The sequence below is a fragment of the Rutilus rutilus genome (genome assembly GCF_951802725.1).
Source record: "Rutilus rutilus genome assembly, chromosome: 6".
Lineage (NCBI taxonomy): Eukaryota > Metazoa > Chordata > Actinopteri > Cypriniformes > Leuciscidae > Rutilus > Rutilus rutilus.
The window spans coordinates 16,101,072-16,121,462 of NC_140214.1; the positions used below are offsets into that span (position 1 = coordinate 16,101,072).

At 38.2% G+C, this 20,391-nt stretch overlaps 1 protein-coding gene across 5 annotated transcripts in view; it reads right to left on the reverse strand.

Moving 5' to 3' along the window:
- rasal2 (RAS protein activator like 2) overlaps positions 1-20,391 on the reverse strand; it is a 76,957-nt gene that overhangs the window by 29,094 nt on the left and 27,472 nt on the right. For 4 of the 5 annotated variants that reach the window (XM_084411210.1, XM_084411209.1, XM_084411208.1 and 1 more), the window contains exons 2-3: positions 14,724-14,851; positions 14,037-14,163 (exon numbers count right to left, since the gene is read on the reverse strand). In XM_084411210.1, the coding sequence (XP_084267336.1) occupies positions 14,037-14,163; positions 14,724-14,851 (255 nt within the window). Of the gene's footprint in view, positions 1-7,371; positions 7,541-14,036; positions 14,164-14,723; positions 14,852-20,391 lie in introns of those variants that run through there. The other variant, XM_084411212.1, reaches the window with a different exon arrangement.

Sequence of the window (20,391 nt, forward strand, 5' to 3'; positions counted from 1 at the left end):
GGACGTGACCTACTGAAATAAGATTGCACGTGGACTGAACTGAAAGGGTATGGTGCACGACTTGATGTGCTATATTTAGCATGTCCTTCAAAATCCTTTTTAAATTGAATAAAGCAATATCAGTTGCTATCAGGAGACTGGGATCAGGAAATGACGCAAGCCAGACACAAACTAAGGCTGTTCACATTAGCACAACTAGGTGTTGGAGTGAAAAACTAAATAAAAACAAAAACTATGATAAAAAAATAATCACTGATAATCCGTCAAATGCTCAAATTAATAATGGCTTAAATGCATCATACTACAATAAATGTCATGGTGAATAAATTACATGTGAACTTCATTATAAACCTGTTGGGATCTTTACACTGCAGATGTTCAGATTTGTAAAAGGTCTGCAAAGTTTTAAAGATTAAAGTGCACGACAAATCAAGTTTCTGTCTCCTAAAAGAAAGGAGAAACGAGTAGTCAGCAGCTCCAGTCTCATTTCCTGTTACATATGTAACAAATTAGCATAATGCCATCCAATGGTCTTCACTGGCTGCCCATGAACAATGTCTACTTTAAACCGCCCTCAAACACTGTAGTTGCAGGAGCACAGAGGCCTTGAAGAGATTGGTTTGTGTTGTTGACATGTCGAAAAGATGCTAGTTGTGTCCCAAATGACAAACTATACACTATGCACACTATTTATACTACAGAACGTCATAGAATAGGGCACAAGAACACAAATTGAGACGCACCTGCTGTTTTCAGCGTTGCAAAACTTTGCATGCACTTCAAAAGGATGAGAATCCACAATGGAATTGATACATCATGTATCATTTAAGACTGTTACAGAGGGTTGTGATATAACTTTTCTTATTTTTTCAGGATTCTTTGATGAATAGAAAGTTCAAATGAACAGCATTTATTTGAAATAGAAATGTTTTGTAACACTAGTATAAATAATAAATGTCTTTACTGTCACTTTGCAATCAATTTGCATTCTTGCTGAATAAAAGTATGATTTTCTTTCACAAAAATTATAACTGAACCCCAAACTTATGAACAGTAAATAAATGAATAAACAAACAATGACTTGCAGCAATGTCTAAAATTTGACTCCCCTCCATCCCAAAAAAAAAAAAATCATCTTTTGATAGTCTTAAAAATGGTAGAGCAAAAATGTTCACATCATAGCAATGCAAATAGAGACCAGCTTAGGTCTCAACTCAAGGCTTTATGAATCTTTGTACACTGCATCAGCCCCCAAAAAAGCAGACACACAAAAAAAAAGGCAGCGTGGACAAACCAGCTATTCTCAGTGACTACACATTCATTTAGCTCCCTTAAATCACAGCTATTACATCACACCTACAATTATTCCTGTCTCTCTCCTTCTCTGTAACTCAGCCCATCCATCTCCTCACTATGTGCATCCAAGGTCAGACTGTCCCTGACTGTCCTCTGTCCCCTGGCGTCAGAGTCGACAGGTCTCCCTGTAAGCCCCTCTGTGAGGCCAGCACAGCACAGCACAGTGTCTCTCCTTCTCTCCTATATCCTCCAGGCTTCGACTGCCCCTGGAAATCCACTTACTGCATTGATTTGGCCCAGCCCTTCCTCGGATCAATACGGCACTGGAGATAACAGAGGGGTTAAAATGAACACAGCAAGACCTGAAACAAGGACCCAGGCTGTAATTAGAAGTGATGCGGGTGCTCTGGTGTTGGTGGATAGGAGGGTGGGGGATGGCGAGAAAGGGTGGTCCCTAGTTAGCGCAACACCACCGTATTGCCTTTTATTGCCCTCTGTTGGGCAATCAATCGGTGGTAAAATGCCATTTGGAGGGTGTAAATGAATCAATACGGATTTAGCTGCTAAAAAAGAATGATTTTGCCACAATGCATTTTTCTAGAGCCAAACTCCCTGCAACATTAAGCAGAACTACACTAACATTATCCATCATTCTCTGCATGGATGAGAAGACCATCATTAAATGTATTGATATATGGATGCATTTGTAGGAGAGACACACAAACTTTTTTACGTTTTATGTGTGGAGCTCGTTTGTGCAAAACTCTAAGCCATAATGCTAGGGTGGTTAGGTCTCTCCTTCACTGTGAATCATGAGATTTTTTTCAACCATTTCATCATCCATCAACCAAAAAAAAAAAAAAAAAAAAAAAAAAAAAACGGGTCAACTTGGCTTTCCAACACTCACTGACCTCAATTTAAGAATATCAATTTAACGAATGAATGTAATTTAATGTTATGCCATTACTTACATTTAGGATTTAAAAAACACTTAAATATTAAATAAAAAAATACACATAAACAGTATACCATGTACACACATGCATATAACACACACACACACACGTATATATATATATATATATATATATATATATATATATATATTTTAGAGTAGTCAATGTGCTGCTTGTATAGCAGTATATATTTACTGTCCTCTGAAAATAACTCAACATACAGCCATTATTGTCAAAATAGCTGGCAACAAAAGTGAGTACACCCTAAGTGAACATGTCAAAACTGTGTCCAAAGTGTCAATATTTTGTGAGCACCATTGTTATCTAGCACTGCCTTAATCCTCCTGGGCCTTCACCAGAGCTGCACAGGTTGTTGCTGAGATCCTCTTCCACTCCTCTATAATGACATCATGGAGCTGTTGGATGTCTCCACCTTCCGCTTGAGGACGCCCCACAGGTGCTCAATAGGATTCAGGTCTGGAGACATACTGGCCACTCCATCAGCTTCACCTTCAGCTTCCTCAGCAAGGCAGTTGTCATCTTGGCGGAGTGTTTGGGGTCGTTGTCATGCCGTTCGGCCCAGTTTCTGAAGGGAGGGCATCATGTTCTGCTTCAGAATGTCACAGTACATGTTGGAATCCATGTTTCCCTCAATGAAGCGCAGCTCCCCAGTACCAGCAGCACTCATGCAGCCCCAGACCATGATGCTATCACCACCATGCTTGACTGTAGGCAAGACACAATTTTCTTGGTACTCCTTACCAGTGTGTCGCCACACATGCTGGACAGCATCTGAGCCAAACAAGTTTATCTTAGTCTCATCAGACCACAGGACATGGTTCCAGTAATTCATGCTCTTGGACAGGTTGCTTTCAGCAAACTGTCTGCGGGCTTTCTTGTGAGCCAGCTTCAGAAGAGGCTTCCTTCTGGGACGACGGCCATGCAAACCGACTTGTTGCAGTGTGTGGTCTGAGCACTGACAAGCTGACTTTCCGCTTCTGCTACATCTAAAGCAATGCTGGCAGGACTCATGCGTCTGTTTTTTTAAGCCAGCCTCTGCACCTGACGCACAGCACAAGGACTCAACTTCTTTGATTGACCCTTGTGAGGCCTGTTCCGAGTGGAACCTGTCTTGGAAAACCTCTGTATGACCCTGGCCTGTTACTGTAACTCAGTTTCAGGGTGTTACCAATCTTCCTATAGCCTAGGCCATCTTTGTGGAGAGCAACAATCCTAATTCTCAAATCCTTAGAGAGTTATTTGCCATGAGATGCCATGTTGAACATCTAGTGGTCAGTATGAGAGAATTGTACGCAAAGCACAAATTTTAACTACTCTAATACAAGATACACACATTTATGGTCAAGCAGACAAAAACATACATGATGAATAGGACATTGCATGGTTAAACGACATACAGCTATTATCACTTAGGGTGTACTCACTTTTGTTGCCAGCTATTTTGACAATAATGGCTGTATGTTGAGTTATACAAGCAGCACATTGACTACTCTAAAATATATTCAAGTTTCATTTCTATAGTATTGTCCCTTGAGAGGATAGGCTATACTAAAATGTTTGCTGAAATGTGAGGGGTGTACTCACTTCTGAGATACTGTATACATCACATAAAAAAAGGCAAGAAAATTTGCAATAATAGCTGGTAATTATACAGTAGTCTTCAAGAGTGTGATATATTTGCAAACAATTTTTTCAAAATTCTCACCAATGTTACCAAGATTAGATGGAACAAAAACAAGTCTTTCTTGCAACAACAAAACCTCATTCAATGCTAATCCATTAAATTAAACATTTAAAAGGTGACAGGCAAAATTAGCCACCAACTGTTCAGGTTTAAGGTATGTTAAGGATCATAATAATACATAAGATAACAGGCCCAAAACTGTCTCACTGCCCTCATGCTTCCTTGTTGTTGAGCCCTGCCCAAGAATGAGTGTTAGCAATCATTACTCATTATCCCAGCATGATTACAAGAACAAGACCTTACAGAAGGAGAAACCTTGTTTAAACTTATCAATACTACATGCCTGAACAGTATGGAATACATGAAAAGGCTGCTTGTCAGGCCTCTCCACAACATCACAGTAAAGATGATGATACCTGATATGAAATGTGCAGGCCAGACATTAATTATTCACATTTAGTGGAACAGCAGAGAACACAGCGAAGTGGAGCAAAGCTCCACGCTTCCGCCACACGCAACTGCAGCATTTCTCTGCATCATAATGCTCAGAGACGGTAAGCTATGGGAAAATCCTCTATGAAAGCCACTGCAAAACGCAGAGGGGTTTTAGTTGGTAAGTGGAAAGCACTGGGCCCGGACAGGATTTTCTCACAACTACTTTTTATCCCAATGATTGTTTGTTTGTTTTGTTTTTTTAAGTCAGATATCCGCATTTTATGAGAGGTTATATTTCTTTTTATTGCTGGGTTTACGAAACTTCTAAACTTCTTTATGGTGCTAAACCATATTAACAGATTGTTGGCACTACAGAACACTTCCAGAAGTGTTTACTGACTAAAGCCCTATTCGCACTGGATTAGTATTATCTGGGGACCTCGTGTGATTTAGAAATTACCCACCCACATCTGAATTTCGTGTGGCGCATTCGCACGGGATAAGTGAAGCCTGTGATTTTACTCGAATTTACTGACTTAGCCTATCTCCCGGATTTGATGTCAATAGGCTATCGCTTGGAAATGTCTTGTCGTTATTATAGGTCTAGCTGTATGATATATCATGAACAGAAGAATGTTCTTTACCACATGCTGCTATACATGTCATCCATCTCCATCTAATCATTCTTTTTGTTTTTGCTCTTCTGATGGTTTTCAGCTTTCTCTTTCTGCAAATTGTATAGTTGTATCGTATGGTGTATAGCGATATGACCCAGCACCCAAAATACTATCAAAACACTCCAACTCCAACTTCATTCTTCGTGAAAGATGGATTAAAAAAAAGCACACAGGAAACAAAAACCTTGAAAAAATTATTAACGACCCCGCTAAATCACAGAGATGCCGATTCGCACGGGACTAATATTATCACAGGACCTCGGTGTTCGGCGAAATATGGTAGGTCATTTGCGGAGGAATTTTTACTTCACAAATTACAGACATGGCCGATTCGCACGGGATTAAGATCACAGACAACCTCCGCAATTATTACAAATTACTAGAGGTCACCAGGTAATACTTATCCCGTGCGAATAGGGCTTAAGACAGCAATTTATCTCTTGCTTTGCCATTTCAGTTCAGGTCCTTCTTAAATACCATTGCTCTTGAGAATGAGTTCTCGAATGAAACAAGTGCAAACAGAAGCACAACAGTATATCTATTCTCTTCCTTTCCTGATGACAATACTTCTTTCACTATTTATTTTTCATCTCTCTGTTTCTATGTGATTCCAAATGTCTGGAATGTAGTGATGCCACAACACTAAGCTTAGACACTGGAGACATGCAGAACGTCCTTTCCACTCTTACACTCAGCAGACAGGTGTGGCGCACCATGTTAAGATCCTTGCAACTCACAGTTGCCTTGCATTGTTTTAGTTTATGACGCCTCAGAATCTAAAGGTCAAACAGGTTCGGTCAAAAATGGCGGAAACCCACAGACAGGTTTTTCAAGTTTAATATCAGGTATTAAAAGAGTGGTGATGTTTAAACAAAGGGTCATATGGCGTACTAAGTTCCTTTCCACTTAAAACTGAAACTCTTAGGGCTACATACACAATACAGCTAATGTATGTGATGACTGTGATGACTGTCATGTTCAGATGATGCTATCACAAGCAAGTTTCAGGCCTAAAAATCTTGTCAGACAGGGGGCAGGGCAATGAGCAACAAAGATTGAATGACTCCAAGCAGGAGTGTACATCCAAATAATATTTTTCATGACAAATCAAATTATTTCAATATGTTTTAGGAATCTCAAATCCTAAGGGAGTTTGAATGATAATTGAATGATTCTAGATAGATGGATAGGTCTGAGAAAAACTCATACAGTAATAAAGTTCAAATCCAGGGTGTTGTTCTATGATTCATTTCAAGGAAGCATCCCACTGGCTTTTAATACAGGAGCATAAAAGGATAGATGACATTAAAAGGGCAAATAAATAAATAACAGCAGTGGACGTCATGAGGGGTGACCGTTAATGAAGGATAGAGGTGCAGGCAAGCGGAAGAATCGATGCTTTCTTCTACTTGATGTTGAAAGCACGATAACAACGAGCCATTGTTAATCTACATAAGGCTTTAATTAAACCGGACAAGGAAAAGGTCCCCCTTTAAAACCAGAAACCTCTTAGAAATTAAGCATTTCTGCTTCCAATTCCTCTTAACGATTCTGGTTCCATTAACGATTCCTTTAGCACTTTCATATTTCATTAGTTTATTATATACATATATAGATATTTTTTTTTTTATAAAACACTACTGATTAAACTATTACAACCTAGACAGTAACAATTCCTGGTTTAAAATGACGTCATAAATAACTACACGCAATTCAGTATGCCAGTAACCTATTTGAACAATTCAATTAGTGAATCACATTTTGAACCGACTCAAAAGAGACATTTACTCGGGAGTCGGGCTACTTCGGTTGGGCTGTGTGTTAGTGATTCACTACAAAGAACCGACTCATACGCATCCATTCGTTCGTTGGAGAATCGGACTATGCTAGTAGTCACGCTGTATGTTTCACACAGATTCAGAGGCTGTTTTATTATGGTGTTCCATCCGAAACGGCGGGAAAACACATGTTCATGAAACATCCACATCATGAAATGAGAAAGAACCGTTTATCGATTGCGAATCATAAACCGAAAAGTAAATAGTATCGGCTACAAACGTGAAGAAGTTTCTACTTCAGACAACTGTTGAATAAACACCGCATCGTCAGTAGGCTTCATTAGCATGGGAAATAATAACAAGTGTGGAAATCTCAATTAAAATGTGGTGGTCGAACTGCATGGAGAAATACAAATCCTAGTAACGTTAGAGGACCGAACGATCAAATATGCGGCGGCAATTCAAACTCTTACAACTTACTGCCGTACACAACCGTTGAATATAAAGTGCTTCGGAAAACATACCTATAAACTCCATGGTTGATATCGATCCCGCAATCAGTTATAGTCACATCCCTTCAAGAAAACAAAATGAAACAATCCCAGAGAGCAGATGAGATGAGCCGAGCCGGTGTTCAGTGAGTGAAGTCTCTCACACCCCCTTCACTCAGTCGATACACTCACTGAGGAATGCAGTAAAGCCTGAGTCCGCTCCAGTCAAACCCACTCTGTTTTTCTCCGTGTCTATTGAAAATCACAACAATGGCTGTCCTTTCAAAGGGATCCTTTAATCTATAGACGACAGCACACTGTCCATCTTCAGACATTAAATTACCAGGAATGTAGCCTACTTATACTATATCACACTTACAACTATATACATAGCCTACACACACACACACTCTTTATACTCAGTCATCATTATATGGGGAAAAAAGATGCAAGGATGGGATGACAGTCCCTAAGATCAAATTTTAATTTTTTATATTAGCCATAATAAATAGCCTATAGCATTGATTATGATAATCGACATGACCAGAAATATAAAAGTATGGTTACACTATTGTATTTCACTCATTGTGTAACACATTTTACCAGTTACATGCGTGAGAAAGGACAGGAAAATCTCAGTGGTGCATAACAATATAGTGGAATGAATGGGGGAAGTGAAGCAGCTGGATGTACAACTCGACTCGATTTTTCTGAGCAACAGCATTGTGTTGAATGCTATTTCATACTGTATAGGTGGATTCAACATAAATCAATTAGACAATTAGCCTAATGTCATAAGAAAGCAAAAAAAAAAAACCAAAAAAAAACCGAACTAGATTTGCATTTTCAAAAGACATGTAATTCATAAAAACATTTTTTTAAATTTTAAATAAGTTTAGTTCACGGTTTACGGTTTGGTTCAGTGTAAATTAAATTTGGTGGCCGTCTAAAATATTATAGATAGTTAACCCACAGAGTCCTTGTTTAAATCAATTAAATAATGCCTATTTTTCACTTAATATGGGATATTATTGAAGCTACATATAACTGCAGCTCACACTGTGAAATGTATCATGGCAACAAGTCTGGCAGGGAAACATTTGCAATTTGAATCTCCCAGCATGCCAAAGTCACACAATATGTTCACTGCCGACTGGCATCATTGCTGACTGTTTTAAATCAAATTTAGCAATTTTCAGGTATTTGATCTATAGCTTTCACTTCCAATTCTAAGGAAATTTAGAAATAAATGTTGCAACAATGCAAAAAATGCATTAGAATGTTGCAGAAATGCATACTTAGTGATTAACATTTTTTTATGTTACCCACACAACAGAGTCGATACAGTAAATCAAAGATAAAATAATTCAAATACTTTTTAACAGATTAAAATTTATAGAGTGCAACATGGTTGTTTGGAGATGAACAAACTGAAGCTTCTGTCTTCTAGCTCACTGGAAAAGCTTTTATAGAGGTCAAAGCAACTGCACTCCAAGCCTATAACTATGTATTTGGAGTTACTTTATGGGGAGTCTGTGAGGTGCAGGAATATTACAGGATCCTGATACTTTAGTTTAGAGAATGACAGAGGAATGCTCTGGGATGAACATATCCAAAATCCAGGCTTCTAACTTGCTGGGAAGGGTTAGGGAAAGTTAAAGCATACAGAAATTTTGTAACCCTAAAAACCCAGCATTGCAATGTATTTGTTTCACTCTACTCTAAACTAATGGCTAAAAACATGGTCAAGAAGATAAATGCAACCAGAGAAATTATGGTCTTAATATTAAAAATATTACAAAAAAATATTACAATGATATTACAATAATCTTAAAGAGCAGATACTAATATTAAATATGATGCATACCCTAGAACTTCATTCTTATGAAAGCTTATGGGTAGCAATATTCAATTTGAAATGTAATATGCAAAATGGCAATGCAATATGTAAAATGCAATGCATTCCTGTATTTACATTTACATTTTCCATGCCATATGTGCAACGTTTGGAACAAAATGAGCGTTCAAATTCACTAATATAATTTACATTTGTTATTTCCTACACTATAGTTTTGACATATAATTTAAACATATATTTTAACTGGTGCTGGTGGTGTGATGGATATTTTCTTGCCACACTTTGGGCTGCTTAGTACCAATTGAGCATCGTTTAAAAGCCACAGCCTGCCTGAGTAATGTTGCTGACCATGTGTTCATCCCTTTATGACCGCAGTTTACCATCTTCTAAAGGCTACTTCAGCAGGATAACGCATATGTCACAAAGCTCAAATCATCTCAAACTGACTTCATGAACATGGCAATAGCCCCTTTCACACATACAGTCCTTACCAGTAAATTACTAGTAAGAGATCATGTGTGAACAGGACCTTTTCAAAAATACCGGTAAATTGGTCCTGGCAATTTACCAGTAAGGGAAGTTGTAACATTACCAGTAAAGGAAGTTGTAACATTACCAGTAAATTACTGGTAATGCGCTCTGTGTGAACGTGGAATGAAGATTACCGTTTATGAGCGTCTCGTGTTTTTTAGGAGCAAAAACGCGCTCTGTTTGATCATCCGCTTATGCCTTTCACTCAGATGTCAAAATTTTTTGTCAAATTGAACAGATAGTGAAACTAAAGCTCTTCTCCTCATGCGGGCGGATGACAACGGCGCGGCGTTTAAAGATCGTTTCCGATGACTGACATCACAGAATTTACCGGTATTTTGGAGCTGATGTGTGAATAAAAATAATTCTACTTTTTACTAACCGGTAAAAAGCCAGAATGCCATTGCTTGCGTGAACAGCATATTTGTGTATTACCGGTAAAGTCAATCTGTCAATTTTACGGTAATTTACTGGGATTGCTGTGTGAAAGGGGCTAATGAGTTCACTATACTCAAATGGCCTCCACAGTCACCAGATCTCAATCCAATGGAGCACCTTTGGGATGTGCTGGAACAGGAGTTCCATGCTTTTGTACAATGTTGAAAAACATTAGTAGTTGTGAAGTTTTAAATAAAATGTTCATAAATAAATAAACTTTAGAGGGGTTTAAACATCAGTTATTTTTGGAAATAGAAATTATTGTTATTATTATAAAGAACACTTATTAGCATGTCCGGATGGACATCGTTTTATTATAGGCCTATAATTGATGCATAAACAACAATCAGTTGTTATAAATATATGCAATTAAGAAAAATAACGTTTAAATGATCATTTTGCTAAAAATTTTGCTTGAACATGTTAAACATACCTTATCATCTGTGATTTTAATATATCATATTGCATTGCCATTTTGCATATTACATTTAAAATTGAATATCGCTACCCATAAGCTTCCATAAGAATGAAGTTCTAGGGTATGTATATCAGATTTAATATTAGTATTTGCTCTTTAAGATTAAAGTCATTATAATATTTCTTTGTAATTATTTGCATATTGTATTGCCATTTTGCATCTTACATTTCAAATGGAATATTGTTACCCTTAAGCTTCCATACATTGCTTCCCCCAAAGAGCAAAACAAAGATATTCAGCTATCAACATACTGGTAGCAGTTTCCCTTGCCCTAAATACGCCAGGAAGTACTTTTGATCTCGCCCACCACGTAAAATGTGATTTTTTTCAGGACAGCGTGCCCCATGACACTGCTCACTGAACTATTTTCATTCTTTTTATTTCTTTCAATAAAATCCCCCCCCAAAAAAAATGTTGCACAAAGACCTTTATGGAAAACAGACTTGGGGAACAATATAAGTAGATCTGTAAAGCTGAGACATCCTTCTGGCATCGACATGTATTAATAGCAAAATCAATTGGACATATTAGGTAGTGCGACAAGATGCATTTCATCTACCAAAATAGATAACCATTATTCTATTTTAGTCTCTATTAAACGCTTCATTACTTTTACCCCAGAGGTTAACGGAACATTTGGATGTTATCATTTCAAATATCGGATTTGAAATGGATAGCTCATCTAATAATTAAAATGTTGTCATTATTTACTACCCTCTTTTAGTTCTAAAACTGTATGACTTAAGTTTTCTGTGGAACACACAAGAAGATATTTAAAAATATATATGTATTTATTTACTTTTGTCATACAAAAATGTTGTTTTGAACCCCATTTACTTTCCTTGCATGGACGAAAACCACTGAAACATTAATTCTACAATACATCTTCTTTTGTGTTCTGCAGAAGAAAGAAAGACAAAGTCTGGAGTGAGAGTGAGTAAACAGAATTTTTTTTTTTTTAGCAAACCATTTAAATCAGATGTTCTCCTCTTGTACATGTGTGTGTGTGTGTGAGAGAAAAATGAAAACCAACATCAACCATCCAAACATAGTTTATAAATATCTCTGTTTGCTATGTGAGAGAAGTCAGAAACTCATTGTCTTGACAACTGTGAGAAAGACGGAGCTGAAGCTTCAGTAAGTGATGTATCTCTCCTCATTGGAACAAAAAAAAAAAAAAAAAAATTATGATTCACAGATCGAAACAAACTAAAAACCACATATGATCTCACTAAATTTTTGTTGCTGTGAATTCAACAGCCTCTCGAGACTCAACGTGTTCTGAATGGCCACAGAATTCCTCTTTGTCAAACAGAGCGAACATTAACATATAAATAACCCTCTCCTCTCGCTCTATGAATCCGTGGCGGTGCAGCTTACGAGGGTCTGGAGAATGAATGACTCTCTTAGTCACAGAGATTTGTGCATTTCTCTGACCGCTGCCTTTAGCAACCGGCCCACTGGGTCAGTGTCCGCACCCCCGCACGTACGGGCGCTGAATGTGAGACCAGTCAGAGGGCAGCTTCAGTTATTGCCTCCCCCCCAGGCCTGGGAGGGAAAGCAACACAACCCCCCACCCCACACCCCCATGTCCGCAGAGAGAAACAGAAAGAAAACTAACACATTGACAACAGTGAGTTTTGTTCCATGGAATTACATTCCTCTATACTCCTCCTCGCACAAGCACGCCCTGCCCGCAGAGGTCGCGGGATCAAATCTATCCAAACGTACCGAAGTTACTCAAACATAACGAAACGTTATGAGAAAAAGTGCAGATATGGAGGGATGAATAAGACGGAAATAAAAGAGAGAAGGGATGTGAATCATAATTCTTACAACCACTAAAAATTCCCCCTAATTAATCTGCTTTCAGACCAGTCTGCATTGCGTAGGGACTAGGGAGCTTTCGTTTGACTCAGTTTTAGGGAAATCTAAATTGTGAAAGCATGTTCTTATCCTCATGCCATTCAACCCGTTTGACTTTCTTTCTTCTGTGGAACACAAACAATGACATTTTGAAAAAAGGCCTCATTGTTTTTTGTTCATACAATGAAAGTCAGTGGGGTCCAATGTTGTTTTGGACCCCATTGACTTTCATAATATGAACAAAAACAGTTGAAACATTCTTCAAAATAACTTATTTTGTGTTTCACTGAAGAAAGTCATTCAGGTTTGGATCAACATTAGAGTGAGTAATCGCTGACAAAAGCAAGACAAAACAATCTCATGTAGAAACAATGAGGGCAGCGTATATGTGAAGAATTATGCATTTGATTCTGCCGTACAACTGATCTTTGTTTTTGCGAAATATTCTGCAGTTTTTAGCATGCATATTTTCGCCCCCAATCTGATGTTTCTCTAAGCCCTGCGTTGTTGCCTTTTAAATCCACTGCTTTGTTATCCTGATCCTCCGTGCTCGTGGCAGTGGATTCAGAGTAATGGCCCTGGTGTTACAAATGCACCTACTGACGTGATTTTGTTCATGATTCACCTCATGCTCTGCCTGCTAGTGCGCAAATCCGTATTCTATAAGCTGCAGTGTGAGTGTGCCCGCTTAACAACATCTTAAAGCTACAGTAAATGCTAAAAGAGTGCCATTTGATCCACCAGTATAAGCTTCATATTTGTATAGACCGAACAAAAAACCTCTGTCTAAAGTATCTAGAGGTCCTTTTATTGTTTGAATCAGCGCTTCCACACCTTTTGATCAATGACATTTCCAATGGCTCGTGATTACTACATGAAAGTTATTAAAATATTTTTTAAAAAGACTGCAAAGAGAAGTTTCGAGCCAATAAAAAATATAGTCTAAGCATAACTACAATAAAATACATTTAGAATAAAAATAAAACCAATATAAAAATGATTGATTAAAGCGTAAGCCGATAATTATATTGATCTTACATCCAATAACTGATAGATATTTGATATTAAATTTCTATATTATTCCTCAGAAAATAAGACATGAATTATTTTAAATGCTACAGTGAATATTGGCATCACAATATTGATTGGTAATTAATAGCTTAAGCCAATAATGATTTTCATCTTGTTTGATAACTGATACATGGCTGATATTAAAATTCTACTTGTATCAAAAATGTAAATGATTTTGGTAAATACAACAGTAAACTAATTATTATTTCCTAAAAACTACATTTCAAAATGTAGCCATTTATCAATGTTATCAAATGTTACTAATGTTAAATTTAAAATAAACTTTGCATGTTAGATGACAGCAAAGATAATCTAAATGTAGAGAAAGGCGGAAAGGCATGAACAATTAAATATATCATCTGATGATAACCCTATTAAAATTCTGTATTCATGGTTGCCTGAAAGAGTGCACGGTGCAGTTTTGCCATCTTAACAGAAGCACCACATGGATCTTACCTAACATGGAGGTTCCCTCTGGTGGAAACTCTGGGAACTGTCCTTCAGAGGGCACACTGACTGTCCTTCTCAGGCTGCGGCCCTTTGATGAGGATGCTGTGGGGCTTTCATGGACCTCAGATGGCATCTGGGAACAAGTCAGAGGTCAGAGGTCAGTAGGTGCAGGTCACAGGGGTACACATTCTAACAGCGGGTAAGAAAGTCCTTTTCCCTAACATTGCTACTAATTAACTGACCGTTAAACTGAATCTGAAAGCACTCTGTCAATCAGAAACTATATCAATACATTAAGTGAATTGATTATTCCCTTTAATAACCTCAAGGTGAAATCGGTTGCCCTGCACAGAGACAGTGATGCGCTGCAATTCAGTACAGAAGAGGACTAATCATTAAACTGCAAAACAAGTCTCTTTACAACAGTTCGGATGGGACTAGTTTTCCTTAAGAGGGTCAGTTAAATTTGCTTTGTGATGTAAATATGTAAATAACTCAAATGTCGTTTGGAAACCTAAATCCATCCAGGTCAATAAATGACATCCGTAAGCATTTAACCCTCAAAAGGGGAAACGTACAACAAAGCACAAACATCATCTGCGTGTCTTTCTTTAACCGTCCCTCGCTCTTCATTCGGAGGGAGAGGAAGAGAGAAGAATGAGGGGATAAAGCATAGGGAAGGAGCGCTCTCACCTCTTCCTCCTTGTTGAGCAGGATGAGCTGGCTATCGGTCAGGATGCAGTACTTCCTCTCCCAAACGCAGGGCTCCGTGAATGGCGACTGGCCGCAGGAGAAGTGGTGGCTGGCCGGCCCCTTCACATCTGTGCACAGGGGACAGAAAAGACATCTCAGAATGGGTTGCCACAAGAAAGGATCACCACAAAAACAAGTCCTCTTCATTTGAACAAAAATTCTCTTCAAGAATGAGCAACGCTTTTAATGGGACTTTGTATTCCCTCACATCTTGCAGAAATAGACATGGCCCTTAGAGAGGCACAAACTCGCTCCTCTTCTTTATTTAAATCACCAGTTCACATCACAAAAATAGACTCCAGACAATGATGCTGTTCATAAGAAAATGAGTCACATTGGACTCATTAAATGCCACTGTGTAAGCAATTTCTGTAACTAACTTGTAAAAGTAACTACAGTCTCCAAAACTGTCCTCCATTGTTTGGACAAACATTTGCCACACAATGGCAGAAAAATTCCAACATTTCTGGGCCATATTCAGTTGTTTCAGAGACATTTTTCTTTGAAATAACATGCTATACCATGCACAATAAGACAAGAGGACTATATTAAGAATGTATATTTTGATTTCACCTTGTGAGCAAATGTGTAAAGTGTTCCACACACTGCTGCCTGTAGAGAGCAGCGTTACACTGGCTTACAACGTTGCTCATGTGCTCTAGCAATCCACCTCTTTTAAAGGAGTCAATCTCAATATGGGGAAAAAATGACACCAGAAAGCTCAATTCTTTGCATATCTGTCAGAGCAAACAAAACAACCCTGTTAGGGGCAAACATCTGCTTTTTGAAAGCAAGAACTGAGTGATTAGATGCGTTAGGCTATACCTTTCAGAGCAACACAGGAAGAGTGCATTTTGGGAATGGTCACATATCACATACCAACGAGTGGAAACACTTGTCAGAGAACATTACTGACAAAAAGCCTAACGGTCCTCCTTGTCTATTAGTTGATCATTTAGACCTTCGCTAAGCTTCATCAATCAGTTCTGGCTGACAGTTTTGCTGTACGGGTTGACCAGAGCGAGAGACAGAATGAACATGTCAGGATTCAAGGTCAGAGGTCAGCCCGCCCTGATGTCACTCTAGATCAGGCGACTGGGCCGACTGTGGCCGTACTTGAGTTTTTCCCAGGCCGCATGACTAAATTAACACCACACAGACGCAGAAGAAAGTGACGCAATGTGTCTCAAGAGGACGGGTGTGACTGCTGCATCTCCGCTTGGTTATTGAACGCAGTCGTCTTGCCCACGACTATTTCCACATAAGCTATCAGCCTAAAGCAATGTTAGGAGGGAGAAAGAAAAAACACTGGCTCTTTGAATGAGGTAAGATCAGGAGATTGAGCGAACAGAGAACTGATAGAGAGATTTAAAAAGAGCAAACTGACTAAAGCGGAGACCTAAAAAAAAAAGGCCAAGTTGGTGTGAATAGAGCTTTGTGAAGAAACAAATGGTCAATATCTCTCATAGTTCTCTCTCTCTCTCTCTCTAAGTTTTAAATATGGACATTTTTCTTACAAGAACGCAACACTTCGCTTTAGAAGGCCTTTATTAACCCCTCGGATCACAGTTTCCACAAAAATAAAGAATTTAGGATTTTTATTTATTTATTTTAAGCATACAACTGTTTTAACATTGATACTAATTTCAGCAGATAAGGAACTCCCGCACACTATCGTTACTTGCAATTAAAATGAATTTTATTAACGTTTCGGTCACACGACCTTCATCGGGAATATACAAATGTTCAAATTCATCTCTTTTCAGATAAACATGACCAATCAACAGAGCTCCATCTGTAAACAATTAAGCTCATTGAGAGTACATAATTAACACCACATCATAAATAGTTACAACAATCAGCAAAAATCCCCCTGGAGGTTAACAAGATCACCGAGAACACATACTCAACACGTCGTCATCAAACAGTATCAAATTGTAATTCTAAACTGTTACAACAATCAGCAAGGCTCCATAGCCACTAAAACTCATTGAGAATACATAGTAGAAAAAACCCGTCATTCAAAACAGTTACAAAATATCACTATAACATTACATTAAATAATGCTTAATCGTTCATACCCCTAGGTGATAAAGTTTGGTCATGTGTTTATCTGAAAAGAGATGAATTTGAACATTTAATAATAATTCGTTACATTTATATAGCGCTTTTTCTGAGACCTCAAAGCGCTTTACATAGAAGGGGGAATCTCCTCAACCACCACCAATGTGCAGCATCCACCTGGATGATGCGACGGCAGCCATATTGCGCCAGAACGCTCACCACACACCAGCTTACTGGTGGAGAGGAGACAGAGTGATGAAGCCAATCAGTATATTGGGATGATTAGGAGGCCATGATGGACAGAGGCCAAGGGGCAAATTTGGCCAGGATGCCGGGGTTACACCCCTACTCTTTTACGAAGGACATCCTGGGATTTTTAATGACCACAGAGAGTCAGGACCTCGGTTTAACGTCTCATCCGAAGGACGGTGCTCTTTTTGACAGTATAGTGTCCCCGTCACTATACTGGGGCGTTAGGACCCACACAGACCACAGGATGAGCACCCCCTGCTGGCCTCACTAACACCTCTTCCAGCAGCAACCTGGTTTTCCCAGGAGGTCTCCCATCCAGGTACTAACCAGGCTCAGCCCTGCTTAGCTTCAGTGGGCAACCAGTCTTGGGCTACAGGGTGATATGGCTGCTGTATATTCCTGATGAAGGTCGTGTGACCGAAACGTTGTTAATAAAATTCATTTTAATGGCAAGTAACGATAGTGTGCGGGAGGTCCTTATCTGCTGAAACGATCTACCTATTTGGTCTTGTTATCCTACGCACCTATCACCTGCAGGTGTGCGATGGAGTTTGTTCACATTGATACTAATAAAAGTTTTTCTGAGCACCAAATCATATTAGAATAATTTCTGAAAGATCATGTGACACTGAAGACTGAAGTAATGCTGAAAACAGTTTTGCCATCACAGGAATATATTAAATTTTAAATCATATTAAAACAAAAATTACTGTTTTTACTGTATTTTTGTATCAAATAAATGCAGCCTTGGTGAAGTTGGTGAGCGCAAGAGACTTCCATAAAGAGCATTAAAAAAATTACAGACCCCAAACTTTTGAATGGTAGCATATTAATGAAATATGTTAAAGAAAAAAGACTAAACAATAAATAAATGAAAGTTTTAAAATGATTCTTTGAATCAGACAGAACTGGTACTTAAAAAAAAAAAAAACTAAATCAAATACTAACTCGTTTAATGTTGTTTTTGCCATTATACATTGAATCAGAGACACTATTAAGATTCAGTTGACAACCTACACTGACATTTTATGGAAAAAGAAAGTCATACTTATGAGGAATGACATGAGGGTGATTAAATGATGACAGAAATGTAATTTTTTGGTGTATTATCTCTAATTATATCGACCCGCCCTAGCTATGAACAAAAGAGGTAGGGAGAGATTGAGCTCAACATTGACGAAACAAACTGTTCTTCTATTTATTGCTCTGCAAACAAGCATACAACTGTGTAAACAGACATGCTTTAATGGGTGTTTGGATAAGTGCTGGAAGGCAAACGAGGGAGACTGACGGCGCTCCACTCAAGGCGGCTGTGGAAAGATGGAGGTGAAATGTGTGGGAGTGGAGGGAGCCAGTCCAATCTAAAGCCTGTCTGTTTGAGACGACAGCTCGCGCTCAGCGGCACAGTGGCAGCATATAACATATGGACGGGTGAGATAAAGTGTCTTCTCCAGAGATCTCATATGCCATTAAGAGACGTGTGAAGCTGTTGGCAAAGCAGTTGACAACTCCATCTGATGGAACACATTATCTTCCATAATTATCTACGCATATTGAGCCTCCCAGGCACGAGATATTCAAAAATAACCCTGTTCAATAACACCAATATTTGCATTACAAATGTGTACATTCTGCACCACTTGCATACTTGACAACTTTTAACCTCTGTGTACGGTCTCATTATTTAAACTTCATCAGCCAGCATCATCCACTGTGCCACACGATGGCGTGACTGTCAACGCAGCGCCAGAGGAGATTTATTATTAGGATTTTTAATTGCATCTCGTACAGTTTCACTGCCTCTGCATTCTTGTGAGGATGAGGGCTTCACCTGCGCCTGTTCATACCAGCTATGTGCAAATCACTGCTTCTCTCTGGGGAGAGTAAAAGGCCAGTGAACATTGAGGATCAGAGATTTCTCAAAACCAGCAGATGGAACAGCCTCTCAAAAGCCTTTATTCTCGCCTTTGGAAAGAACTCAATAGTGCTTTCAGAGCTGAGAGTTCTCATTTACATCTCACTGAAATAGTCTTGATTGCACATGGAAAGCTAGGCATTGCATATACATTTAACTTAATTTGCAGCAATATTATTGGAAAGCTTTAGAACACTGCACATTTATTTTAAATGGGGGGGGGGGGGGGGGGGGGGGTTAACAATCTTAAATTGTTGTTTTGTGGTTGTCTTTTGTATTGTTTGTTGAGCCCTTGCCAAAGACAAATTTCTACTCCTGTGGGGATAGACAATAAAGCTTTTTTGAATTTGAATTGAATAGAAAACCCAGGATAAACAAACATGCTGGGTGAAAAGCTAAATAAATGTTCCCACCCTTTTTTAATCAATATATTTCCATGATTTTTTCCAGTCGTTCATGATGGAGCAAGTAAATCTACATTCATTTATCACAATAAAGGTTTTTGTTGAGGAAGATTTCCATTTTTATTTTAGGCACCAATTATTGGAATTAACAGATAAATATACCAATATACAGAAGTCTCCAAAAGTTGCAAAAGAAAAGCGTGAGATTTGAATAGCAGCTTATTGAGGATTCAGCTTCATGAGAGTCCATAAACAAAACTCATTTCCATGACTTTTAACACGATTACTTTTCTATGAATTTTCCAGGCCTGGGAATTCATATTTTCAAAAGCTCCCCTAATATTTCCAGGTTTTCCGGAATTATGGGAACCCTGAATGTAAGCTCTATCAACAGCATCTTGGGCAAAGTGCCAATTACAACAGAAAATAATTTTGACATATCCATCAGTTTCTAAAAACAAATAAACTTACTTACAGCAATGAACTTCTAAGTACACAAATATAAGCATATAAAACATCATTTGATCTTTTATGGCCTAAATAAGTGGTTTATAACCAAGAGGCCAGGGCCCATTAGAGGGCATAGCAAACTTCCAAGGGGGCCTCATTTAAAATAAGAAAAAAAAACAAGCATTAAATTAAGCTAAATCAGCTAAAAATTAAGATATTTCTTATTTTAATTCACCCCTAATAAAGCTTTTTTTTTATTGTTGTTGAAAAAACAGGGTTCCCATGTCTTAAAAAACCTTGATATATGAGGATGCCTAATTTTAAAAGTGTGATTTCTAAATCTGGAAAAGTCATTTCAATTACTGAAAAAAATCCTTAATCCTTAGTAATCATGCTACTTTTCTACATAGATGAAGATGAAGATGAATGAGCAAAATGATCTACTGTGGTAATCAAAAGCGTAACACAAATGTTGTCATTGGAGCTTCAGTTGTATTTAACCAAGAATATTCCTTTAGAAGCA